The sequence below is a fragment of the Carlito syrichta genome, unplaced genomic scaffold (genome assembly GCF_000164805.1).
Source record: "Carlito syrichta isolate Samal-C Ts95f unplaced genomic scaffold, Tarsius_syrichta-2.0.1 Scaffold123367, whole genome shotgun sequence".
Lineage (NCBI taxonomy): Eukaryota > Metazoa > Chordata > Mammalia > Primates > Tarsiidae > Carlito > Carlito syrichta.
This window is the reverse complement of record NW_007067463.1, coordinates 33,543-59,019: the sequence shown is the minus strand read 5'-3', so window position 1 is coordinate 59,019 and position 25,477 is coordinate 33,543. Positions and strand designations below refer to the sequence as shown.

Here is a 25,477-nt window from a genome sequence, read left to right as displayed (position 1 = left end):
AACCCGCAGGCTCAGGCAATCCACTCACCTTAGCCTCCCAAAGGCACGGGATTACAGGCTGAGCCACCGAGCCCGGCCCAGCTAATTTTTTTATTTATTGTAGACATGAGATCTTGTCAAGTTGCCCAGGCTGGTCTCGAACCCACAGGCTCAGGCAATCCTCTCACTTCAGCCTCCCAAAGTGCTGGGATTATAGGCATGAACCTCCATGCCCGGCCAATTTTTGATTTATTGTAGAGACGATGTCTTGCCAAGATGCCCGGGCTGGTCTTGAACCCACAGGCTCAGGCAATCCATTCGCCTCAGCCTCCCAAAGTGCTGGGATTACGGGCTGAGCCACCGAGCCTGACCAAGCTTCCACCATTTTCTTTGTCCTGCCTGTTGCATGATGATGCTAGCATTCATTTGATTAATGTCACCTTTTGACATTGACGTCGTACTAAAAAGTTGTATACATTTTTGGCACTCCCTGTACATACAACGAAATACTATTAAGCCCTAAAAACAAGGACATTCTATCATTTGCAACAAGATGGATGAAACTGAAGAGCATTATGCTAAGTGAAATAAGCCAGACACAGGAAGGCAAACACTTTATTTATTTATTTATTTAGAGTATGAGTTTCACTATTACCCAGGCTGCAGTGCATGACATGTTCACAGTCACTGCAACCTAGACCTGATGGGCTCACGCAATCCTTCCACCTCAGCCTTCCAAGTAGCTGAAACCACAGGTGTGCACCACCATGGCCAACTAATTTTTTTATTTATTGTAGAAACAAGGCCTCACCAAATTGCCCCGGCTGGTCTCAAACCCCTGGACTCAGGCAATCCTCTTGTCTCTGCCTCCCAAAATGCTGGGATGTCAGGCAATAGCCACCGTGCCCGTACTGAAAAATACTTTGTAAGCCGGGCTCGGTGGCTCAGCTTGTAATCCCAGCGCTTTGGGAGTCTGAGGTGAGTGGATTGCCTGAGCCCACAGGTTCGAGATCCGCCTGGGCAACTTGGCGAGACCTCATCTCTACAACAAATCAAAAAATTAGCCGGGTGTGGTAGCACGCGCCTGTAGTTCCGGCTACTTGGAAGGCTGAGTGGAAGGATCTAGCAAGTTAACGCTGTGGTGGCCGGGAGCGTGCCACTACACTCCAGTCTGGGTGATGGAGTGAGACTCCAACTCAAAAAAAAAAAAAGAAGAAAGAAAAATACTTTGTGATTTCATTTACATGTGGAATCTAAAACAGTTGTACTCATAGAAGCAGAAAGAGGCTGGGTGTGGTGGCTCACACCTATAATCCTAGCACTTTGAGAGGCCGAGGTAAGAGGATTGCCTTAGCTCAAGGGTTCGAGACTAGACTAGGCAACTTGGTGAGAACTCATCTCTATAATCAAAAAATTAGCCAGGCTTGGTGTGCATGCCTGTAGTTCCAGCTACTTGGAAGGCTGAGGTGGAAGGATCACCTGAGCCTAGCAAGTCAAGGCTGCAGTGTCTGTGAGTATGCCACTGCATTCCAGCCTGGGTGACAGAGTGAGACTCTGAGTCAAAAAAAAATTGGGGCACAGCGACTCGTGCCTGTAATTGCAGCACTTTGGGAGGCTAAGGAAAAGGATTATTTGAGTCCAGGAGTTTAAGACCAACATAGCAAAACCTTGTCTCTACAAAAATAAAAAAATAAAAAAAATTAGCTGAGCATGATGTGCACTTGTACTCCCAGCTACTTGGGATGCTGAAGTGGAAGGATTGCCTGAGTCCAGGAAGTCAAGGCTGCTGTGAACTGTGATTGTCATGCTTGTGCAACTGCACTCCAGCCTGGGTGACAAAGTGAGACCCTGACTCAAAATATAATAGTAATAATAATATCAAATTTACGATTTTTAAAAAAATTTTATTTTTCTGTGTTTTTCTATAGTATTTTTTTTAGTTGGAGTCTCACTCTGTTACCCATGCTGGAGTGCAGTGGTATATGCTCGTGGCTTGCTGAAGCCTGGAACTCCTGGTCTCAAGTGACCGTCTCTCCTTAGCCTCCCAAAGTGCTGCAATTACAGGCATGAGCGACTGTGCCCCAATTTTTTTTTTTTTTTTTTGAGATGAAATCTCACTCTGTCACCTAGGACGGAGGGCAGTAGCATGCTCATGGCCACCGCAGCCTTGACCTGCTGGGTTCAGGTGATCCTTCCACTTCAGCCTTCCAAGTAGCTAGAACTACAGGTGTGTGCCACCACACCTGGCTAATTTTATGATTTATTGTAGAAACAAGGTCTCACCATGTTGTCCAGGCTGGTCTCAGACCCTAGGCTCAGCCATTCCTCTTGCTTCCGCCTCCCAAAGTGCTGGGATTACAGGTATGAGTCACCATGTACAACTTCACATGAATTTTAGAATCAGTTTGTGAATTTCACACACACACACATTTTTAATTTTTATTTTTATTTATTTATTTTTTTATTTATTTATTTTTTTGAGTTGGAGTCTCACTCAGTTGCCCAGACTAGAGTGCAGTGGCCGCTCTCGGCCACCGCAGCCTCGTCTGCTGTGCTCTGGCGATCCTTCCGCCTCAGCCTTCCAAGTAGCTGGAACTACAGGCGCACGCTACCACACCCAGCTAATTTTTTTATTTATTGTGGAGATGAGGTCTTGCCAAGTTGCCCAGGTGGGTCTCGAACCCGTGGGCTCAGGCAATCCGCTCACCTCGGCCTCCCAAAGGGCTGGGATTACAGGCTGAGTCACCGAGCCTGGCCCGCATATGTTTTTTAAAAAGCCTGCTAGACTTGTGATCAGGATTGTGTTGAACCTGTAGGCCAGTTTTGAGGATTGACATCTTAAGAATATGACTGAAGCCGGGCTCGGTGGCTCAGCCTGTAATCCCGTGCCTTTGGGAGGTTGAGATGAGTGGATTGCCTGAGCCCACGGGTTCGAGACCCTCATGGGCAACTTGGTGAGACCTCATCTCCACAATAAATCAAAAAATTAGCCGGGCGTGGTAGCGCGCGCCTGTAGCTCCAGCTACTTGGAAGGCTGAGGCGGAAGGATCGCCGGGGCCCAGCAGGTCGAGGCTGCGGTGGCTGGGAGCAGCCACTGCACTCCAGCCTGGGCGACAGAGTGAGACTCCAACTCAAAAAAAAAAAAGAATATGACTGAACAGGCCGGGCACAGTGGTTTACACCTATAATCCCAGCACTTTGGGAGGCCGAGGTGAGAGGATTGCCTGAGCCCACGGGTTTGAGACCAGCCTGGGCAATTTGGTGAGCCCTTATCTCTACATCAAATCAAAAAAATTGGCCAGGCTCAGTGGCTCAGTCTGTAATCCCCACACTTTGGGAGGCCAAGATGAGTGGATTGCCTGAGCCCACAGGTTCAAGACCCGCCTGGGCAACTTGGCAAGACCTCGTCTCTACAATAAATCAAAAATTAGCTGGGTATGGTAGTGTGTGCCTGTAGTTCCAGCTACTTGGAAGGCTGAGGCAGAAGGGTTGCCGGAGCCCAGCAGGTCAAGGCTGCAGTGGCCAGTAGTGTGCCACTGCACTCCAGTCTGGGCGACGGAGTGAGACTCCAACTCAAAAAAAAAAAATCAAAAAAATTAGCCAGGTGTGGTGGTGTGCGCCTGTAGTTCCAGCTACCTGGAAGGCTGAGGCAGAAGGATCACTTGAGTCCAGCAAGTCAAGGCTGTGGTGGCAATGAGCATGCCACTGCACTCCAGCCTGGGAGACAGAGTGAGACTCCAACTAAAAAAAAAAAAAAAATAGACTATGACTGAGTCTCCAACCAGTGAACACAGTCTACCTCCATTTATGTAGGTCTTCTTTAATTTCTCTCAGCAATGTTTTGTCATTTTCAGTGTACTGGTATTTCACAGCTTCTGTCATATTTGTCCCTATGATTTTTTTTCTTTTTTGGTGCTCTGTCGGTTTTACTTTGGAAAATAAAAAAGATGTATTATTCTCACTGCCTTTGCAATTTTTCTGTAACTCTAAAATGATGGCAAGACATAAAGTTTATTGAGAGAGAGAAATTGATTCAGAACCTGCCCCGAGCATTGGCGCTGCCCATGCCCCTAACCAAAACAGAGGTTCCTCTCCAGGAAATCCTGGAGACATGAAGGAGTAGAGATGGTGGCTGACTGGGCTGATGTGGGGGGTTTGGATTAGGGGTGGGTTTTCTGTTCCTGCCATTCAGAGTCCCCCAAGGGTTTAGTCTCTGTCCCTTCTTCCATAAATGCAAATCTCTCTTCCCTTTATGCTCTGCAGAGTGATAACTGGATCCCTCCTGCCTCTTCCTCCAGTTCCTCTTTGGATACTCCAAAGCCTAACCTTTAGAGTGTGGGGACAGGGACGTGTAGCTGGACAAACATATGGGCTGAGGGAGGGGTGGATATTCAGATGACTGAGGAGAAGGTCCAGCCATCAGAAGCCCTTTTTATGTAAGGCAGACACCATAGCCTACCACAACAGGTCCTTCGACTCTGTAAAAAAGATAGAAAATGGCACTGGAGGCTGGGCACAGTGGCTCACGCCTGTAATACCAGCGCTTTGGGCGGCCAAGGCAGGAGGATTGCTTGAGGCCAGGAGTTCAAGATGAGCCTGGGAAACAGTGAAATCCCAACTCTAAAGAAATTTTTTTTTTTTTTTGAGTTGGAGTCTCACTCGGTCGCCCAGACTGGAGTGCAGTGGCCGCTTCCGGCCACCGCAGCCTCGCCTGCTGGGCTCCAGCGAACCTTCGGCCTCAGCCTTCCGAGTAGCCGGAATTACAGGCATGCGCTACCATGCCTGGCTGATTTTTTAATTTATTTATTGTAGAGATGAGGTCTCTCTGCCCAGGCGGATCTCAAACCCGTGGGCTCAGGCAATCCACTCACCTCAGCCTCCCAAAGGCGCGGGATTGCAGACTGAGCCGCCGAGCCCGGCTCTAAAGAAATTTTAAAAATTATTTAGGCATGGTGGTGCATGCCTGTAGTCCCACCTACTCAGGAGGCTGAGGGGGGAAAGGTCACTTGAGCCCAGGAGTTTGAGGTTTCAGTGAGCTGTGATTGTGCCACTGTATTCCAGTCTGGGCAACAGAGCAAGACCCTGACTCTAAAAAAAGAAAAAAGAAGACAATGGCACTGGTCAAGTGTGGCTCCAGAGGGTAATATGAATGTGAGGGACAGCAAATGCATTTCTGTTGACTCTAGTTCCTCCATATCCTCCCAACGGTTATGAATAAATAACCATCTGGGAGAAGTTGTCACTGTCCCTCTGTCCACATGCTGGGGCCATTTCCATATGCTGCTTTGAAACCACCCAAGGACAGGGACTGGATGGTGCTTCTGGCACTCAGAAGCAGGAAGGAATGAAGTGTGGAGAGAAACAACTGCAGGGTTTCTTGACGTGGTGGAAAGGGCTCCTATTTTAGGAGTCAAGGGACCTTTATCTCAAATCCTGACTCTACCATCACTCCCCTGGTGGCCTTGGGCAAGTCACTTTCATTCTGTATAAAATGAGAAGTTCAACTAGATGTTCTTTTTGTTTGTTTGTTTGTTTTTTGGTTTTTTTTGAGTTGGAGTCTCACTCTGTCACCCAGACTGGAGTACAGTGGCCACTCCAGGCCACCGCCGCCTCGACCTGCTGGGCTCCGGTGATCCTTCCGCCTCAGCCTTCCGAGTAGCCGGAATTACAGGTGCGCACTACCACACCCGGCTAATTTTTTGATTTTATTGTAGAGATGAGGTCTCGCCTGCCCAGGCAGGTCTCAAACCCGCGGGCTCAGGCAATCCACTCACCTCAGCCTCCCAAAGGCACAAGATTACAGGCCGAGCCACTGAGCCCAGCCAGAAGGTAAAGTTTTTGAGATGGAAGGGATGTTTATTTTTTTGAGTCAGTCTCACTCTGTCACCCATGGTCACAACCACCCCAGGCTCGACCTGCTGGGCTTAGGCGATCCTTCTGCCTCAGCCTTCCAAGTAGCTGTAGCTACAAGCATGCACCACCACGCCCAACTAATTTTGTAAAATTTTTCATAGAGACAAGGTATCATCATGTTGCTCAGGCTGATTCAAAAAATTAGCCGGGCGTGGTAGCGTGCGCCCATAGTTCCAGCTACTTGGAAGGCTGAGGCGGAAGGATCGCAGGAGCCCAGCAGGTCAAGGCTGCAGTGACCCGGAGCGGCCACTACACTCCAGTCTGGGCGACAGAGTGAGACTCCAACTCAAAAACAAAAACAAAAAACAAAAAAAACTTTCTCTTCTAAGGCCATAATTTATTTGTTTTTGTCTCTCCAGCATCTAGCACAGTGCCTGGCACATAGTAAGGTTTCAGAGAATGCTATGATTAGTGAGTGAATGAATTAATGGACAGACAATTAAGTGAACAAAATGCTAGAAAAATGAAGTTCTTAGACTTGGCCAGCTGGTGGCATCACCTCTCTACATAGTCACAAGGGGGTGATCGTCTCAGACCAAGGGCAAGACTTTAGACCAGGAATGAATAAGGGTAAATAAAGGATCAGAGGACCAGATGTTTTAAATGAATAACAGAACCCTGAAACTCTGGCCCAGTTTCTTTTTTCTAAGCCAAGAGAAAATATATCCAAAGCATTAAGCAGTTATCTTTTAATTTTTATTCTTTTTTAGACAGGGTCTTGCTCTGTTGTCCAGACTAGATCACAGTGGTGCAATCATAGTTCACTGTAACCTCGAATTCCTGGGTTCAGGTCATCCTCTTGCCTCAGCCTCCCAGGTTAGCTGGGACTACAGTGAACGCTGTCACACCTGATAATTTTTTTTTAATGTCCAAGTCTTCCTCTGTTATGCAGGCTGAGTGCAGTGGCATGCTCATGGCCACTGCAGCCTCGACCTGCTGGGCTCAGGTGATCCTTCAGGCTCAGCCTTCCAAGTAGCTGGAACTACAGGAGCACGCCACCACGCCCAGCTAACTTTTTGATTTATTGTGGAGACGAGGTCTTGCCAAGTTGCCCAGGCTGATCTTGAACCCCTGGGTTCAGGCAATCCTCTTGCCTCCGCCTCCCAAAGTACTAGGATTACAGGTGTGAGCCATTGCACCTGGCCCACTGCTGACTTATTGTCAGGACCCCTCTCCTCCCCAGCACCCCAAGGGAACTGAACATCAAATAGTATATTAGCACGAAGAGGCCAGGGAGGTGTTGAAGGTTTTGGAATCCTTGGAAAGCCTTGCTCTTTGTCCTACTGCGTTCTGCCTGCTCTTTCTCCCCATTGCAGCTCCTAGTGCACTGGGTAGAGATGTGATCCAGTGAGGACTGAGATCATGGGGAGACAGGATGAGGTGTGGTGAGGGCGTTTCTCAGGACCTGCAACTCTGAAATGGGGTTTGGGGATTGGAGGAGAGTACGGGGGAACCTTCAACTCTGGCTTCACAGACTAGGGCAGGAAATGGTGAAAGGGCCTGGGGTGGTAGGTTAGCAGGGTCACTTTAATCTTGCAGAACTGGGGGCAAGCCTGTTCGCTCAGTCCACACAGGCCCAGTGTTCCCAGCTGGGAGGAGACAGGAAGTGGTGACTTCCTCTCTCCTTTCCCTCTCTGCTCTTAGTCTCAAGGTCGCTTGCCGCTGAGATGAATTCCAACCTGTTTTAGTTGGCACCATTCCCTGGGCATGATCACAGCTGCTCCCTTCTGCTGCAAACACCCCAAACTTCTCCTTGGAAATAATCATCATCCATGTGAAGACATACAAAGTGCAGCTTCACATGTATGACCTCATTTCATCACACCAGTTCTGGTTAGCAGAGATTGGTCTGAAAAACATAAACAAGGAGACAGGCTCAGGGTGAAAAGGAACTCACCCGGCCCCAGAGCTAGTGAGCAGCAGGCCTGGGACCACAGCCTCGGTTGAGTACTCTCTCCCTGACGTCCATGCTGACTCCCTGTCTCTCTGCCTCCTCCCAGGACCCTTCCCCTGGGCCGCAAGGGAGTCCTTGCTACAGAGAAGGGGGGCTTTGCACACTGTTGGGAGCAGAGGTGGCTCTAGGTTCCTGTCATCCCTGGGACAGGGAAGCTCCAGCTTGCTCCCTGGGGCAGAGGCTTGGGGCTGCCCTCCACTGTAGGGTTACGCCATCTCCTTCTCTCCCTCTCTGCAGCATAGAGCCCTAAAACACACACACACACACACACACACACACACACACACGCACACGCACACGCACACGCACACACACACCCCCCACACCAGAGATTGCCCTGCCCCACCCACCACCAACCTTGACCAACAGGGAAGGGATGGGTTGTCCCACCACACCTCTCCCTGTAAGGTGTGGGTGTGGGCTGGGCCATGTGGGAGGTCCCAGCAGCATCTGACCTACAACCACCTGCTGAGGCTACGGTGGCCTCTGCCAGTCTGGCAGTCACTTGCAGATTTCTCTGCTCAGCACCACCCGCGGATGCCTGGCGATGCCTGCTCTCAATTTGTCTACCACCCCAGTCGCTCTCTCCTGGGCCAACACCTCTGGAGGCGGCGTGCTGAGTGCTGACGATGCAGCGATGCCTGTCCAATTCCTAGCCCTGAGGATCATGGTTGCCCTGGCCTATGGGCTTGTGGGGGCCATCGGCTTGCTGGGAAACTTGGCTGTGCTGTGGGTACTGGGTAACTGTGCTCGGCGAGCCCCTGGCCCGCCTTCAGACACCTTTGTCTTCAACCTGGCCCTGGCGGACCTAGGGCTGGCGCTCACCCTCCCGTTCTGGGCAGCTGAGTCAGCGCTGGACTTCCACTGGCCCTTTGGAAGTGCCCTCTGCAAGATGGTCCTGACAGCGACTGTGCTCAACATCTATGCCAGCATCTTCCTCATCACGGCGCTGAGCATCGCCCGCTACTGGGTGGTGGCCACGGCCACGGGGCCAGGCACCCACCTCTCACTCTTTTGGGCCCGCGTGGCCACCCTGGCCATGTGGGTGGCGGCTGCTGTGGTGACAGTGCCCACGGCTGTCTTCGGGGCAGAGAGTGAGGTGTGTGGCGTGCGCCTCTGTCTGCTGCGCTTCCCCAGCAGGTACTGGCTGGGGGCCTACCAGCTGCAGAGAGTGGTGCTGGCCTTCGTGCTGCCCCTGGGCATCATCACCACCAGCTACCTGCTGTTGCTGGCCTTCCTGCGGCGGCGGCGGCAGCGGCGGCAGGACAGCAGGGCTGTGGCCCGCTCCGTGCGCATCCTGGTGGCCTCTTTCTTCCTCTGCTGGTTCCCCAACCATGTGGTCACTCTCTGGGGTGTCCTGGTGAAGTTTGACCTGGTGCCCTGGGACAGTACCTTCTACGCCATCCATACCTACGTCTTCCCTGTCACCACATGCCTGGCACACAGCAACAGCTGCCTCAACCCCGTGCTGTACTGTCTCCTCAGGCGCGAGCCCCGGAGGGCTCTGGCAGACACCTTCAGGGAGCTGCAGTCCAGGCTGTGGCCCCAGGGCCGGGACTTGGTGGAACAGGTGGCCCTAAAGCAGGCAGGCAGGCGGTGGGTAGCGCGCATCCCCCAGGAGAGCGGCCCTTCTGCCATGGTCACCAACCCAGATAAAGGGACACCCCGGTGAACGGTGCAAGCCGAACATGCTCCTTTCTGAGGTCTGCCTGGATCCTTGCATCCCAGGGAGGGGTGTCCTGTCAGGGAGGAAGTCTGATCTTTGATCCCAAACTCTGGGTGTGGTGGAATGGGGGAGGCGGGGGCCCAGATCAGGGCTGGGCATGACAAAGCTCGTCTCTATTTGGAGGTGACAAAGAGGATCTGAGAATAAACCTCTGGATTACCCACACATTGTCTTGAACTTTTCTTTCCCAGTTCCACCTCCAGTTCCATGTGGATTCAAGGACTGGCTGCCCCACCTCTACTCTCTGTAAACATCCCCAGGAATTTTTTCCTAAGGGTTCTTGGCTAATGAGTCAAGAAACCAGCGTCCATCTTCCTCTATCCTCTCCCACCTCTCACCATTACCTTAGAAATGGATGTCCCTTGTCCCTCTCTGGCACCAAGGCCAAAAATGCCCTCTTCTTAGCCGGGTGCAGTGGCTCATGTCTATAATTCCAGCATTTTGGAAGGCTGAGGTGAGAGCATTGCCTGAGCCCACGGGTTTGAGACTAGCCCGGGCAACTCGGCAATTCCTCATCTCTACAATAAAATTAAAAAAAAATTAGCCGGGCGTGGCAGCATCTGCCTATAGTTCCAGCTATTTGGAAGACTGAGGCAGAAGGATCACCTGAGCCCGGCAGGTCGAGGCTGCAGTGGCCATGAGCGTTCCACTGCACAGACTGGGCAACAGAGTGAGAATCCAACTTAAAAAAAAAAGTCCTCTTCCCTTGGCCATTCCCATCTTAGCATCTCAGTGGTGCCTAAAAAAACAGTATCAGCAGAGGTCTTAGCAGCAAAAGCTGTAGCTCCCCTGAAGGGAGCCCTGGTCTGGGGTCTTGCTGGAATCCTGGCACCTGTCAGGCCCTGGGTGTAAAACTCTGGTACTGACTGGGAATACTGTGTACCGCCCTTTAAGTCAAGATCTGAAGGGAGAAGTGACAATAAAGTCCAAGACATGGGTGCAGCAAAGAGGTGAGAGATAAAGGGGTTGGTAAAACATACTGAAGGTAGTAGGGCCAGGGAAGTGGAAACCACAGAAAATAATGCTAGTCCTTCCCCATGCCTACTGAGTGCATAGCTCAGAGTATCAACTTGAGTGTCAGAGCACCTGGATTTGCACCTTGTGCAAGTTTTTTCATCTCTTTGTACCTCAGTTTTCTCATCTGTAAAATGGATTATTGAGGATTCAATAGTGCCTTAAGTATAGTTTTAGCTGTGTAAAATGGAGAAGAACAAGGAGGAAATCTGGGGGCAGCTGGAAGATAAGGGCAGGGAGTTATGACAGTCTCATCTGGTTTACATGTTTTCTTTTTTTGAGTTGGAGTCTCACTCTGTCGCGCAGACTGGAGTGCAGTGGCTGCTCCCAACCACCGCAGCCTCGACCCGCTGGGCTCCGGCGATCCTTCCGCCTCAGCCTTCTGAGTAGCCGGAATTACAGGCATGCGCTACCACGTCCGGCTGATTTTTGACTTATTGCAGAGATGAGGGCTCACCAAGTTGCCCAGGCGGGTCTTGAACCCGCGGACTCAGGCAATCTACTCACCTCAGCCTCCCAAGGTGCAGGATTACAGGCTGAGCCACCGAGCCTGGCTGCTTACATGTTCTTAAGGGGGGTATAATCGAGTCTTGCATAAAGAAGTGACGGGTTGTGATCTCTCAAGCCTCTCTTGAAGGTGTGTTCTCCAGGACACGGGGCTCCCCTTCGGTTTGCGTATTCACTGAGACCCATCAATGACAAAGGATATCCATCAGAAAGGATTTCCTAGCCTGGCTCGGGTGGCTCAGCCTGTAATCCCAGCACTTTGGGAGGCTGAGGTGAGTGGATTGCCTGAGCCCGTGAGTTCGTGACCCGCCTGGGCAACTTGGTGAGCCCTCATCTCTACAATAAAATAAAAGATTAGCTGGGCGTGGTAGCGCATGCCTGTAGTTCCAGCTACTTGGAAGGCTGAGGCGGAAGGATTGCCGGAGCCCAGCAGGTCGAGGCTGCGGTGGCCGGGAGCGGCCACTGCACTCCAGTCTGGGCGACAGAGCGAGACTCCAACTCAAAAAACACCCCAAAAAACAAACAAACAAAAAACAGAAAGGATTTCCTGGGGGACAGTCTCTGGAAAAAAGGGAAGAGACAGAGGTGGATGGGGTGGAACTCCCACTTCCATTGCCCTGCTCCCCCAGTCCCCCAAGCTCTCTGGTGAGTCTCGTAACCCAGGACTGGTTGCTCAAGATCCTTGAGGAACAGGTGGGAGCAGTGCCTGCTTGAATGCAGAGCCTCTCTGGAGGGGGAGGTCAGTGCCTCCAGGGGCCCCCTGCCCCCATTCCATCCACCTGCTGAGCAGAAGAGGCTGTGAAGAGCCACCCAATTCACAACATATTGAGCAATGGCAATTAGTCCTTTTTTGTACTTGGATTTTTTTTTTTTTTTGGTTAGAGTCTGTCACCTAGGCTGGAGAGCAGTGACATAATCACAGATCGCCACAGCCTTGACCTCCGGGCTGATGATTCTTCCTCCTCAGCCTCCAAAGTAGCTGAGACTACAGGTGCATGCCACCACACCTGGCTAATTTTTTTGATTTTTGTAAGACAAGGTTTTACTATGTTGCCCAGGCTGATTCCCTCTTGTTTAATTTCATCGTTTTAAAAAATAAAACAGAGACAGGGGCTCTATGTCATCCAGACAGATCTCAAGCTCCCGGCCTCAAGAGATTCTCTCACCCTGGCCTCCCAAAGTGCTGGGATTATAGGTGTGAGCCACCGCCCCCCGGCCTAATTTCCTTTTTTAAATAATATTTAAACTAGTTTTAAAACTCCAGGTCTGTTTCCAGCTAATTCAGGAGGATGGAAAATCCTCCCACCTCTAAGTGTCCCTCTTCCCACCCCCAGCAGCTCTCCTGATGGCCTTGCTGCAGCCCGGATATTGGCTCCTCTGGGGGCATCTCCGCTTTGTGGGACCCAGAGGTAAATATTGACAAGGTTTGTTTACACAGGTCCAAGTCAGATGAATGCATGTACAGACCTACCCTCAGAGAGGGGAGGGGGTAAAAGGTATGTCAGGGGAAGATGGAAAAGGGAGGGTTGGGCATGGCAATAGTCTTGGAGCACGAATGTTTTCATTGGAAGCTGGGCCCTAGCTCCGTGGAGCACAAAGCCAGAGGGGCTGTGAAACTCCAGCCAGAGGGAGAAGTTAAGCCTGAGTTTCCCAAAGTGGGATTAGGGAGGAGACAAGGGACAGAACGGTCACAGATGTGAGGGAGGAATCTAGCTCCCAGGAACAGCCACATCAGAGAAATGCTTTGAGGCACAGAGAATGACATAATGGACACCGGAGACTTGGAAAGCGGGGAGGGAGGGAGGAAGAAAGAAAGAAAAAACCACCTCTCGGGTACAATGTGCACAGGTGGGAGTGATGTGTACACTTACAGCCCAGACTTCGTCGTCACTATACAGTGCATCCATGTAACCAAAAACTATTTGTACCCCCTAAAGTCACTGAAATTTTAAAAAATAATGCTTTGACATTATGTTTTGGGGTTGAAGACAAAGAGGGGGGTTCGGTAAAGGAGTGGAAGGGACAGCACTGCTGGGGTGAGCAGTGTTGCCCGCCAGTGGGTGGGGGCTTCCTCACACCCACTCTGGGTTCCCAGTCTCCACGTTTCTCAGTGCTCTCCTGACCAGGATCCCTCCCGCGCTGGATCCATAGGGGGCGGGTAGGGAGAACCTGCATGCCCCTTTCTGGGTGGTCGTTGTATGCTAACCTTCCCATCCCACCTCCCCATCCCGCGCCCATTGGCCTTCCTCATCCACTCCACGTTTCCAGTGGTGGAGGCTGCCGAGCCATGTGTCAGTGTGTCTGAAACCCGAAGCTCTGGCATTTTGAGGCGGAGTTGCCAAGGGGTGAGGTGGAGGTTGGGAACCAAGAGGGCTGGGCCCTTCCTGGCCTGGCAACCTTTGCACACCCAGGTTTCCCCCCAGTAAAACGAGAACACTCCCCCCTCCCAAGATCCAAGTAACGAATGAGAAAGCACCTTGCAAAGGCCATATGCTGGTGAGTGAGAATCACAGGAGTGGAGGGTGCTGGCTGCTCTCTGAGCCTGCTCAGCTGCTGTGCAGCTCAGTTCCTCTTTCTAGCTGAGGTCTTGCCGAGGGCCTGAGCCCCGTTTTTCTCAACTTACCCTACAGGCCCCAACGGGGATACACAACAGCATGCCAGCTTTTATACAACCCCAGACTCTCACCTTCTTCCCTCCCCCCACAGCTCGAAAGCAGGGTATCAACCAAAAACAGGAAGCAAAACTGACCCAAACCAAGAACTGAAACCAGCTCTCTCTCTGTCTCTCAGAGAGGCAAACAGCACGTGAGCCCCTCCTGTGAGGGGTCACCCCAGGGCTCTGACATCATGGAGATGAACAAAGGCAGAGTAGAGGCTGGATCTGAAAACGAATGACACTGGGGAGAGGGTGACAGGACTGTGTCAAAACGGGGTGATAGGTTGGAGGCGATTTCTGAGCACAGTATATAAATAAGATGAAAAAAGCTTTCTCACGCCAGAAGCCCCAACATTGGCACCTGGCTGTGTCCCCCTTCATTTTTATCCCTGCATTTGTGAATTTTTAAAAAAAGATTCCCAGCAGCTACTTTTGTGAGTGGCCCCTCTCTCACTGAGGCAGAGGCTGCCCTTCTGGGGGACGAAAGGACCCTTTCAGAAGAGCTTAGGTCACACTGCCCAGGTCTTCCTCACCATCCACTTAGAACTGGCAGATGATATGAGACAGTACCTCAGGGGGTTCCAGGTCTTTAATTTTCCCTGCTTGATCTTTTTTTTTTTAAACAACCAAATTGGCAGCAAAAGGCTAGCGCCTTTGGACTTTGGGGAAGGAGGAATTCCGCTGAAAAACCCCCTAAATGAACCCTGAGGTTTCAGGTCATGGTTGCTGAGGTGGGAGGTAAGCTCAGGGTTCCGTTTCCCAACCCAGCTCTGGCTGGGGAAGAGGTCAGCATAAGCCCCCCGTTACTGTGGACGAAGGGAGAAGTCATTGTCTCCCCCACCTCTCAACTTCTTCAGAGATGGGGAGATGGACAGAAGGCGGCGATCTCTAATTGCCTACAATCTTCTCTTAAAAATATAAAACACGTGCAGTTGACTTTGGTACAAAAAGAAAACAACAACAAAACATTCTGGTCCCTGTGGGTTTTTTTCCCTCACCCCCAACAAACCCATATGGCCACCCCAACTTCTATTCCATCCACTCTAGGAAGCCAAGTTATTTCCCTGGGGCTTCCATGGAGGATGGCGAGAAGGGAGGACAGCAGGAAGAGGTTGAGGGGAAAGGGGAGAGGGACATGGCCCTGCCCATAACCCTCCGTAAAGGGCAGTAGGGTCCCAAGGCTGCAGCCTCTCCTCAGAGACGGGTGTGGCTGGGGAGGGGTGTTAGGGCTGGAACCCATCAGCTGCATGGTTAAGCCTGAATGTACCCCAATAGTGTTAAAGGACAGGGCCCCCTGATCCCTATGGCTTGGTTCCCATGTCCCTGGTCCTTTAAATCTCCCCTCTCCCCCATAACTAATAAACAATAAATAAATAAATTTTCCTAAAGTAGAGGGAAGAAGGCATGGAGAGTTGGCATCTGTGGTGTAGCTTTTGGATGCTACCCGGGGGTATTGTGGCCTAATTCCCCCAGCTTCTTAGATGGCCTCAGGTATCCAAGGATCCCAAGAGCTGGCAAGGACAATCAGCAGTTCTTTTAAATGTTCCCTCATCAATGGCAAATTGGAGTCCCCGAGGTTTGCCCCACTCAATAATGTTCTTCAGTGGGGCACAGGGCAGGGGGGAGGGGCCCCCTTAGCTCTCTGAGGCTACAGGCTCCCCGTCGCGGCTCTCCGTCTCCTCCGGGATGTCCTGCATTCGGGTGAAGTCTGGAGGGGGACAGGGCAAAGCCAGTGAGTGAGCAGGGGCTCTCCTGCGGAACTGGACCCCATCCCCAATGCTTTCCCATCTGCAGGTCAATGGGCTCTGAGGGCTACAAAGGGAAGGCAGGGGTCTGCGTGTCCTTGGATGAGGGGAAAACCTCTGACGACTAAGTAAGCGAGGCCCCCACCCCTAGGGACTAGATACACTTTAAAGTATACAAAGGGCTTGGCGGCTCAGCCTGTAATCCCAGCACTTTGGGAGGCCCAGGTGAGTGGATTGCCCGAGCCTGCGGGTTCGAGCCCCACCCGGGCCACTTGGCGAGACCTCATTTCTACAATAAATTTAAGAAAAAATTAGCCGGGCGTGGTAGTGTGTGCCTATAGTTCTGGCTACTTGGAAGGCTGAGGCGGAAGGATCACTGGAGCCCAGCAGGTCGAGGCTGCGGTGGCCAGGAGCGGCCACTGCACTCCAGTCTGGGCTACAGAGTGAGACTCCAACTCTAAATAAATAAATAAATAAATAAATAAATAAATAGGCCAGGCTCAGTGGCTCAGCCTGTAATCCCGCGCTTTCGGAGGCCGAGGTGAGTGGATTGCCTGAGCCCGTGGGTTCGAGACCCACCTGGGCAACTTGGGCATCTCTACAATAAATCAAAAAATTAGCCAGGTGTGGGAGCACACGCCTGTAGTTCCAGCTACTTGGAAGGCTGAGGCGGAAGGATTGCCGGAACCTAGCAGGTGGAGGCTGCAGTGGCTGGGAGTGGCCATTGCACTCCAGTATGGGTGACAGTGAGACTCTAACTAAAAAAAAATTTTAAAAATAAAAATAAAATAAAGTAAATAAAGTATACAAGGGGACAATTTGATTACTAAAACACAAAATACTTTAGGATTATAATATAGAAACATAGTAGCTTTTGGTCATTTTGTATTTCCTGAATAAAAACTTGAGGGTCTTTGACTTTTTTTTACTCTAAAAATCTATTTGTAGGGGACACAGTAGCTCACACCTGTAATCCCAGCACTTTGGGAGGCAGAGGTGAGAGAACTGCCTGAGCCCAGGGGTTTAAGACCAGCCTGGACAACTTGGCAAGACCTCGTCTCTACAATAAATCAAAAAATTAGCCAGACATGGTGGCGTGCACCTGTAATTCCAACTACTGTAAGGCTAAGGTGGAAGGATTGCCTGAGTCCAGCAGGTTGAGGCTACAGTTGCTGTGAGCATGCCACTGCACGCCAGCCAGGGTGACAGAGTAAGACTTCAACTTAAAAAAATATATATATATTTCTTGCCAGGTACAGTGGTTCACACCTGTAGCTGCAGCTACTTGGGAGGCTGAGACAAAAGGATCGCTTGAATCCAGGGGTTCAAGTCCAAACTGGGTAACATAGTGAGACTCTGTCTCTAAAAAAGTTTTTTAAAAAATCAATTTCTCCTTGGAAAGACTGAGAATCACTGACCAATTAGAGAAGGGGGGCCCCCAACACTTTGCTTCCTGAAATTGCACCGTCAGACAAAATAGAAAGCCCTCTCGGTGTCCCTCCCTGGAGTTACTGAAGGCCTCGGTGGTCAGTTAGGGCCCATTTGGAAGCCAAAGTCCAAAGGCCTGTATTCAGGCTGCACTCTACCTCTAGTCCACGTCTCCGCCAGGGTCTCACCTCGGGGACTGTGAGGCGGAGACAGACGGCTGCTAACTTCTTCTTCGCTGCCGGTGTCGGGGTCACTGCTATCTTGCAGTCTCTCTTCGGGGCTACCCAGGTCCTGCCTCTCTCGGTCGTCAAAGGGTCGATGGACGGAGCGAATGGTGACAGGCAGATCCAGGCGGTCAGAGCCTCGGTTGGGCTGTGGATGGTGGGCAGGAAAAGCATCAGGCCCAGGTTCTGCTCAGCTGGGCCCCAATACATGGCTCTCTCGATTGGAGCTCACCCATGTCTCCCCTTCACCACCAGCTGAGCTCTTTGAGCATCACCACCTAGTTTATGTTCCTTCAACACTCATCCCTGTACCCGTCTAAATTTATTTTCAGTTCTCCAATCGGTATCTTAATATCCTTCTAATCTGTTGGGCTCAAATTCCCGACAGCCCAGGGGACCCTCATGTCCATCCCAGGGCAGTTCCCTGCTCCAAGCCTTACCTGAGGGGGGTTGAAACTCAAGTACAGGGCGTCACCCGCAGGGAGGCTACGCCGCCGTGGATCCACAGGTCTGCGGGCCCAGGGGGCTTCGGCTGGGGGCGGCTCAGTATGGCCCAAGGCGGCCAGCTGCCTGCGAGCCTCTTCGGCCTCCCGCTCCAGCAGAGCCCGGGCCTGCTCACTCTCCCGGAGCCGGGCTTCCAGGCTGCCGGCTTCGGTTGCCCGTTCCTCGCCTAGCCGCCGGCAGCGCCGTAGCTCCTCCTGCAGCAGTGCGTGCTGCCGCTGCAGTAAGGCCAGTTCCGTGGCCTGTTTCTCTGGAGCCACAGGGGCAGCCCCAGCTCTGGCAGCCTCCCCATCCCGGGAGTTGGCTCGGGACAGCTTCTCCCGCCGCTCAGGGCCCTCGGGGAACCGGGCTTCCATCAAAGTATCCTGCTGGGCCACAGCCGCCTGGGGGCAGAATGGGGACAGAAGGGTGTATCAGAAATCCCCATTTTCTGCTACCCCTCATCCCCAAGGCCCAGGTCATCATGCTCGCAGAGCCTGGATTGAGGGAGTACCGTTTTTAGAAAGGCCTGTTAGGACGACCATGCCTCAGCTGGCATCTCTAGACTGGCCCCTTCCCCATTCCAGCCCTCACCCTACTGACCTGCAGGCCGTGTAGAAGTCCATAGAGATTGACCAGTCGCTGCAATGCTTCCTGAGGACAGAGGAGAGGGTGGGAATAGTGCCCGAGCTTCAGGACGGGAGAACTGCCCAGAAGTGGAAGAGGGTAGGTGTGGGAACAACAGGCTCTGGAGAGATACTTGAAGTGTAGACCTCCCCCCAGATTCCAACTTGGGTTGTACATTTCTGACTGAGAACACCCTCCCTCCAGTCTCCTGCACCCCCAAATGCAAATCTCACCTCTTGGGGAGATCTCAGCTGATTTCCATTTCGATCCTACAGAAATGTGCAAGAACAGGGAGTCAACGGGCACAAAAATCCTGGGTGCCTGCCCCGATAGCTTTGTGGGAAGAACCATAGACCAGCTGTCCCTTCCCTGCCCTCTCGCCAAGTCCTGGGACCTCTTGAGGACCCACCTTCTGACTGGAGTCTGAGTCAGCTCTGCAGAGTTCAATGGAGCCATTGAAGGTTCTGGCCTCACCGTCTGTTGAGAAGGGAAAGGATGGCTGAGCTCATATCCCCAGGGCTCTGACACCACTCCATCCCTGGTACCAGCCCAACTCTTTGGCCCCTCCCACCTACTACCTTGGTTCCCTGCCCTGGCACTCACTGGCAGTAACCCCAGGACTCGTGTTACCACCGCTGTCAGGCTCCAAGGGCAGGGCTGGTTCTCGGGGTGTCAGGAGCAGTTCCACTCCAGGACCCACCAGCAGGTCTTTCAGGCCTTCCACTGTGGGGAAAGAGAAGAGGTGAGGGCAGGAGTGACACAGGACCCAAGGAGAATGCCACTCACTTCCCACGTATGGGATACTCGGGCATCTGGGGCGATGCCCCCAGGATGGGCAGCAGGGCTTCACTCACAATCACACAAGGCAAAAAGCATTCAAGATGCCTAGAGGTGGCAGAAGTCTGTGCAGCATGAGAGGGGTCAGACAGTGGCAAGGACCATGCCTCTTGTCCAGCCTTTCCCAGGAACCGAGAAGAGGCACTTGGGTGTCTGGACTGCGGGGCTGGCACCCTCTATGCCCCGCCTGTGTGTCCAGGTCTAGACACGTGTCCATATTCTGTGTGGTGAGTGCTTGAACCTGGACTCTTCCCCAGAAGCTCCCTCACCCTCGCGGATGGCATCGTGCAGCAGCCGCTCGCCACGAGGGGACTCAAGGGACTCGGAGCGGAAAAGGCCCCTGGGCAGGGTGGGCAGGGGCATCCCACTGCCACCATCCTCTTCCGCCTGGAAATGGGTCATCTCGGCAAACAGTCCGACCTTCTCCTGCAGCAGCTCCACCAGCGCCCGGTCCTTCTGTTGCAGCTCCACTGTGGATGAGGGACAGGTGAGCACATGGGAGGGCCTGGGGGTACCCAGAAGAGCAGTGCAGGGGTGGCCCTAGGCATAGGGGTAGGGCTGGGCAGAGTGGCAGGACTCAAAAAAAATTTTTTTTTTTTGAGTTGGAGTCTCACTCTGTCGCCCAGACTGGAGTGCAGTGGCCGCTCCCGGCCACCGCAGCCTCGACCTGCTGGGCTCCGGTGATCATTCCGCCTCAGCCTTCCAAGTAGCCGGAACTACAGGCGAATGCTACCACACCGGGCTACCACACCGGGCTAATTTTTTGATTTATTGTAGAGATGAGGTCTCGTCAAGTTGCCCAGGTGGGTCTCGAACCCGCGGGCTCAGGCAATCCACTCACCTCGGCCTCCCAAAGTGCTGGGATTACAGGCTGAGCCACCGAGCCCGGCCTCTTTATTGTTTTTTGAGTCAGAGTCTCACTCTGTCACCCAGGCTGGAGTGCAGTGGTGTGATCATGGCTCACCGCAGCCTCAACGTCCTAGGCTCAGGCAATCTTTCTGCCTCAGCCTGTACTATGTAGCCCAGGCTGGTCTCGAACTCCTGGGCTCAAGCAATCTTCCTGTCTCAGCTCCCCAAAGTGCTGGGATTATAGACATAAGCCACCATATCTGGCTGATTTTTTTTTTTTTTTGGTATTTACAAAAAACATAAGATGTTTTCTGGGGGAAAATAACACATGTACTTTTCAAATTTTTATTTTTAGAGGCAGAGTCTCACTCTGTTGCCGAGGTTGGAGTGCATTAGCATGATCGTAGGTCACTGTAGCTTTGAACTTCTGGGCTAAAGTGACACTCTTGTCTTAGCCTCCTGAGTAGCTGGGACTACAGGTGTATGCCACCATGCCCAGCTATTTTTTTTTTTTTTTTGAGTTGGAGTCTCACTCTGTCGCCCAGACTGGAGTGCAGTGGCCGCTCCCGGCCATCGCAGCCTCTACCTGCTGGGCTCCGGCGATCCTTCTGCCTCAGCTTTCCGAATAGCCAGAATTACAGGCATGTGCTACCACGCCTGGCTATTTTTTGATTTATTGTAGAGATGAGGTCTCGCCAAGTTGTTCAGGCGGGTCTCGAACCCGCAGGCTCAGGCAATCCACTCACCTTAGCCTCCCAAAGGCACGGGATTACAGGCTGAGCCACTGAGCCTGGCTTTTTTTTTTTTTTTTTGAGTTGAAGTCTCACTCTGTCGCCCAGACTGGAGTGCAGTGGCCGCTCCCGGCCACTGCAGCCTCGACCTGCTGGGCTCCGGCGATCCTTCCACCTCAGCCTTCTAAGTAGCTGGAACTACAGGTGCACGCTACCACGCCCGGCTAGTTTTTGATTTATTGTAGAGATGAGGTCTTGCCAAGTTGCCCAGGCGGGTCTCGAACCCACAGGCTCAGGCAATCCACTCACCTCTGCCTCCCAAAGGCGTGGGATTACAGGCTGAGCCACCGAGCCCGGCTTTTTTTTCTTTTTAATTAAGAGTCTCACACTATGTTGTCCTGGCTGGTATCAAACTCCTGGCCTCAAGTGATCCTCCTACTTCAGCCTCTCAAAGCTCTGGGATTATAGGCATGAGCCACCATACCCAGCTAACATTTTTTTTTTTTTTTTGAGTAGTAATCTCCTTTGTCACCCAGGCTAGAGGGGAGTGGCACACTCAAGGCCACCACAGCCTCGACCCACCGGGCTCAGGGGATCATTCTGACTCAGCCTTCTAAATAGCTGGAACCCCAGGCATGTGCCACCACACCTGGCTAATTTTTTGATTTATTGTAGAGATGAGGTTTCACCAGGTTGCCCAGGCTGGTCTTGAACCCCTGGACTCAGGCAATCTTCTTGCTTCCACCTCTCAAAGTGCTGGGCAGCTAACTTTTTAAACTTTAGCTGGAACTACAGGCATGCGCCACCACGCCGGCTAATTTTTTGAATTATTGTAGAGATGAGTCTCACCAAGTTGCCCAAGCTAGTCTCAAACCCATGGGCTCAAGCAATTCTCTCACCTCAGCCTCCCAAAGTGTTGGGATTATAGGTGTGAGCCTCCATGCCCAGCCTAAACTTTTATTTTTATTTTTTTCATTTTATTTTATTTTTTTGGAGTTGGAGTCTCACTCTTTTGCCCAGCCTAGAGCACAGTGGCACACTCACAACCACCACAGCCTTGACCTGCTGGGCTCAGGTGATTCTTCTGCCTCAGCCTTCCAAGTAGCAGGAACTAGAGGCACACGCTACCACACCCGGCTGATTTTTTTGATTTATTGCAGAGATGAGGTCTCACCATGTTGCCTGGGTTGGTCTCGAACCCACAGGCTCAGGCAATCCTCTCACCTCGGCCTCCCAAAGGGCTGGGATTACAGATTGAGCCACCGGGCCCAGTCAACTTTCATTTTAAAAACAAAAAGTAAAGGAGATTTGTGGCAGGGGTTTCAGGTTGTCCACCAGTGTTCATTCTTCTCATCTTCCTTTAATTAGAGAATGCATACAAGTTTCACCCGGGCACATGGCTGCCCAGTTAATGACTAAGGTTTTCTTTTTTTGTTTGTTTTTGTTTTTTTGAGTGGAGTCTCACTCTGTCGCCCAGACTAGAGTGCAGTGGCTGCTCCCAGCACTGGACTAGAGTGCAGTGGGCTCCAGTGATTCTTCCGCCTCAGCCTTCCAAGTACCTGGAACTACAGGCGCGCTACCACACTCGGCTAATTTTTTGATTTATTGTAGAGATGAGGTCTCGCCAAGTTGCCCAGGTGGGTCTCGAACCCACAGGCTCAGGCAATCCACTCACCTCAGCCTCCCAAAGCACAGGATTACAGGCTGAGCCACCGAGCCCAGTTATGACTAAGGTTTTCAACCTGACTCACAGTGAGATATTACCATGTGACTAAATTCTGACCAATGGAGGTGAGTCTTCCAGATCTGCCCTTAAAAGAAATGGGTATAAACCATCTTTGTTCCTTTATTCCTCCATGCTAGGTGGGATGCAGATGTGATGGTAGGAGCTGGAGTAGCCACCCTGGACACAGACGGCAGCTTCCTGTTGGAGATGGCAGAGCTGCACCATCACCCTGCACTCCCCACTGTGGACTGTGGAGAGGAATAATCTACCTGATTTAAGCAACTGGTTTCCATTGGTCTTTTTCTATAGCAGTTAGATCACACCCTAACTAATATAAGGCCGTGCAGTAAAAAAGGAAGCAACTCCCCAACCCTAGTCTTCTGTATTATTTTTACACACATGGCTTCATATACTTTAGTTTGTTTTAAACCTTGCTTTTTGCACTTAACATACATTTTGGCTGTGAATCTCCGCCAGACCTCACAGAGCCCTGTCTCTCTCTCATCTTTTAAACAGAAGCAGAGTACTCTACTGTGTAAATGTATCCTAGAGTATTTCATGGGCTCTTTGTGGGTGGACTTACTTTTGATTCGCCGCAGGTAGGCCTCATCTTCTGTCTCAATCAGGGGGAAATCCTCCCTGGATGGGCAACTGGAGGGGTAACAGATCACATGGAGTTAGGAGACAGAAGCTAGGTTACAGACCAGGAAGCAGCCCACCCTTCTTCCCAAACACACCCTATACTTCGCTTTTCTGATAAGATTCCTCAGCCTCATGCCCTGGCTTCATTTTCTCTGGATCTCTTTTTCTTTCTTTCTTTCTTGGAGCACAGTAGCTCATTCACAGCTACCACTCCCTCAGCCTGCTGGGCTCAGGTGATTCTTCTGCCTACAGGCGTGAACCATCAGACCCAGCTATTTTTTTATATATTGTAGAGACGAGGTCTCTCCAAGTTGCCCAGGCTGGTCTCGAACCCCTGGGCTCAACCAATTCTCTCGCCTCCACCTCCCAAAGTGCTGAGATTACAGGCGTGAGCCATTGTGCCCGGCCTTGACCTTTTCTCAGCACTATGTGCATTTACTGTTATGAATCTCTCCAAAGGTCACCTGAAGATCAAGTCCAGGCTTCGGCATCAAGCAAACGAGTTCAAATTCTAGCTCCACTATTTACCAGCTGGTTACCTCTCTGTTTCCTTATATGAAAAATGAGGGTACTGTCTTCCTCACAGATTTTTTGTTAGGATGAAGTGGAATGTTACAGTGCTTTGAATATACATGTATTCATATTTTTATGAATATACATACATATTTTGGGGGTTTTTTGAGTTGGAAGCTCACTCTGTCACCCAGGCTGGAGTGCAGTGCCACCACAGCCTCAACTTGCTGGGCTCAGGCGATCCTTCTGCTTCAGCCTTCCAAGTAGCTAGAACCATAGGCATGTGCCACCACACCCAGCTAATTTCTTGATTTATTGGAGAGACGATGTCTCGCTAAGTTGTCCAGGCTGGTCTTGAAACCCTGAACTCAGGTAATCCTCTCGCCTCTGCCTCTGAAAGTTCTGGGATTATAGGCATGAGCCAACTGTGCCCAGCCAATAAATATATTACAATTAATATTACGAAGTAAATTTTCACAATTACAAATATTAATACTATTAATAAAGAGGGCACTATGGATCTACTGTCAATGGGACAGGTATTTTGAATTGTTTTCCTTGAATAGGCAACTTCATACTTTTGTATGCATTTCTGAAAAATTTGTTCAAAAGTCTACACTGAAGTAAAAAAAATTGGTTTACGAATTATAAAATTGGAGAAGAATCCATTCCCTGAAAGCTGAAGAAAAATTACAAAAATCCTAATTAGAATCCATGCTTTAAGTACAATCTTCCAGGATCCATTTTAAATATTTGACCTGTGCTTTACTGATCTTTTTTCTGACACAATTAGACACATAGTTGCCTTCCTTGAACCTAACAGGTATCTAAGAGAGGATAAAAATTTGCTGCTTTAACACATGGATTTCCTTCTGGCTTCTACTATGTTGAGTTTGTTTATAAGAGTCTTCCTCTCATCTCTAATATCAATGTTTCCTTATCTTCTTTTTCATCCTTTTTTAGAAAATAAAGCAAAAGCAATGCAATCCAAATAACAGCCCTCTGCCTACAGACCAAGATGTTGATGTAGCTGAAATGGTACTGGGCCACCATTGGCACCACTGTCACAGGCGAGATGGCAGGTGCCACTGTGTGACGGCTCAAAATATTCCTTTGCTTGTCAGCTCACACTGCATTTGAAAGGTTGTCGAGGTTGGCAGTATATAAAATAGGACTTTAAAGGACATAAGAACATAGTGACTTTTCCTGTCTTGGGCCATCTTATCTCTCCCTCAGCCTCTGCCTTTACCCCTGAATGCTGTGTTCTATTCCCAGGGGGTGTTGTGGTCTGGGATCTGCTGCTGCAGGTTCCCTGAGGCCATGCGCCACGCATGCAAGAGGCAGGCACTCACATGCGCACGCTCTGTTGAATGACGCGGATCCAGGTGCTCCGGTCATCCCGGGATGCCGTGTGCACCTCGTACATCTCAGGTGGGGCCGCGCTGATCAGAAACATCCCTTTCTCCTGGTTGGCAATGTCCCGTACGATTAGATTCTGCAGTGATACCACTGAGGGTTTGTCCTGCCAGTCAGGTGAAAGGAAGGATTAAGACTGGGAATCCTGGCCCTTGGCCATTTGGGTCTTCAATCCCTCTGGAATGCCCAAAAGACTGAAGAGACATCCTACAATACAAATTAAGAGTCCGGAGCCGGGCTCGGTGGCTCAGCCTGTAATCCCGCGCCTTTGGGAGGCCGAGGTGAGTGGATTGCCTGAGCCCGTGGGTTCGAGACCCACCTGGGCAACTCAATGAGACCTCATCTCTACAATAAATCAAAAAATCAGCCGGGCGTGGTAGCACATGCCTGTAATTCCGGCTACTCGGAAGGCCGAGGCGGAAGGATCACCAGAGCCCAGCAGGTCAAGGCTGCGGTGGCCGGGAGCGGCCACTGCACTCCAGTCTGGGCGACAGAGTGAGACTCCAACGA

At 51.2% G+C, this 25,477-nt stretch overlaps 2 protein-coding genes across 8 annotated transcripts in view; one reads left to right on the top strand and one right to left on the bottom strand.

Annotated features, from left to right (window-relative positions):
• Positions 1 to 8,378: 8,378 nt before the first annotated feature.
• On the top strand, positions 8,379 to 9,591 carry RXFP4 (relaxin/insulin like family peptide receptor 4). The gene has a single exon (XM_008048346.1). The coding sequence runs from the start codon at positions 8,394 to 8,396 to the stop codon at positions 9,516 to 9,518; it is 1,125 nt and encodes a 374-aa protein (XP_008046537.1). The 5' UTR covers positions 8,379 to 8,393; the 3' UTR covers positions 9,519 to 9,591.
• A 4,719-nt stretch (positions 9,592 to 14,310) lies between these two features.
• Positions 14,311 to 25,477, bottom strand: part of ARHGEF2 (Rho/Rac guanine nucleotide exchange factor 2) — a 37,486-nt gene continuing 26,319 nt past the window's right edge. For 3 of the 7 annotated variants that reach the window (XM_008048343.1, XM_008048342.1, XM_008048340.1), the window contains 10 exons: positions 24,904 to 25,073; positions 22,980 to 23,047; positions 19,360 to 19,560; positions 18,857 to 18,976; positions 18,663 to 18,730; positions 18,487 to 18,522; positions 18,230 to 18,280; positions 17,587 to 18,030; positions 17,081 to 17,294; positions 14,321 to 15,457 (listed from right to left, as the gene is read on the bottom strand). In XM_008048343.1, coding sequence (XP_008046534.1) covers positions 15,384 to 15,457; positions 17,081 to 17,294; positions 17,587 to 18,030; positions 18,230 to 18,280; positions 18,487 to 18,522; positions 18,663 to 18,730; positions 18,857 to 18,976; positions 19,360 to 19,560; positions 22,980 to 23,047; positions 24,904 to 25,073 — 1,446 coding nt within the window. In that variant the 3' untranslated portion in view covers positions 14,321 to 15,383. Of the gene's footprint in view, positions 15,458 to 17,080; positions 17,295 to 17,586; positions 18,031 to 18,229; positions 18,281 to 18,486; positions 18,523 to 18,662; positions 18,731 to 18,856; positions 18,977 to 19,359; positions 19,561 to 22,979; positions 23,048 to 24,903; positions 25,074 to 25,477 lie in introns of all 7 variants that reach the window. The other 4 variants (XM_008048345.2, XM_021707675.1, XM_021707677.1 and 1 more) reach the window with 3 other exon arrangements.

Excerpts from the sequence above, each read along its gene's own strand:
- RXFP4 (XM_008048346.1), top strand. The coding sequence starts at position 8,394 with ATGCCTGCTCTCAATTTGTCTACCACCCCAGTCGCTCTCTCCTGGGCC.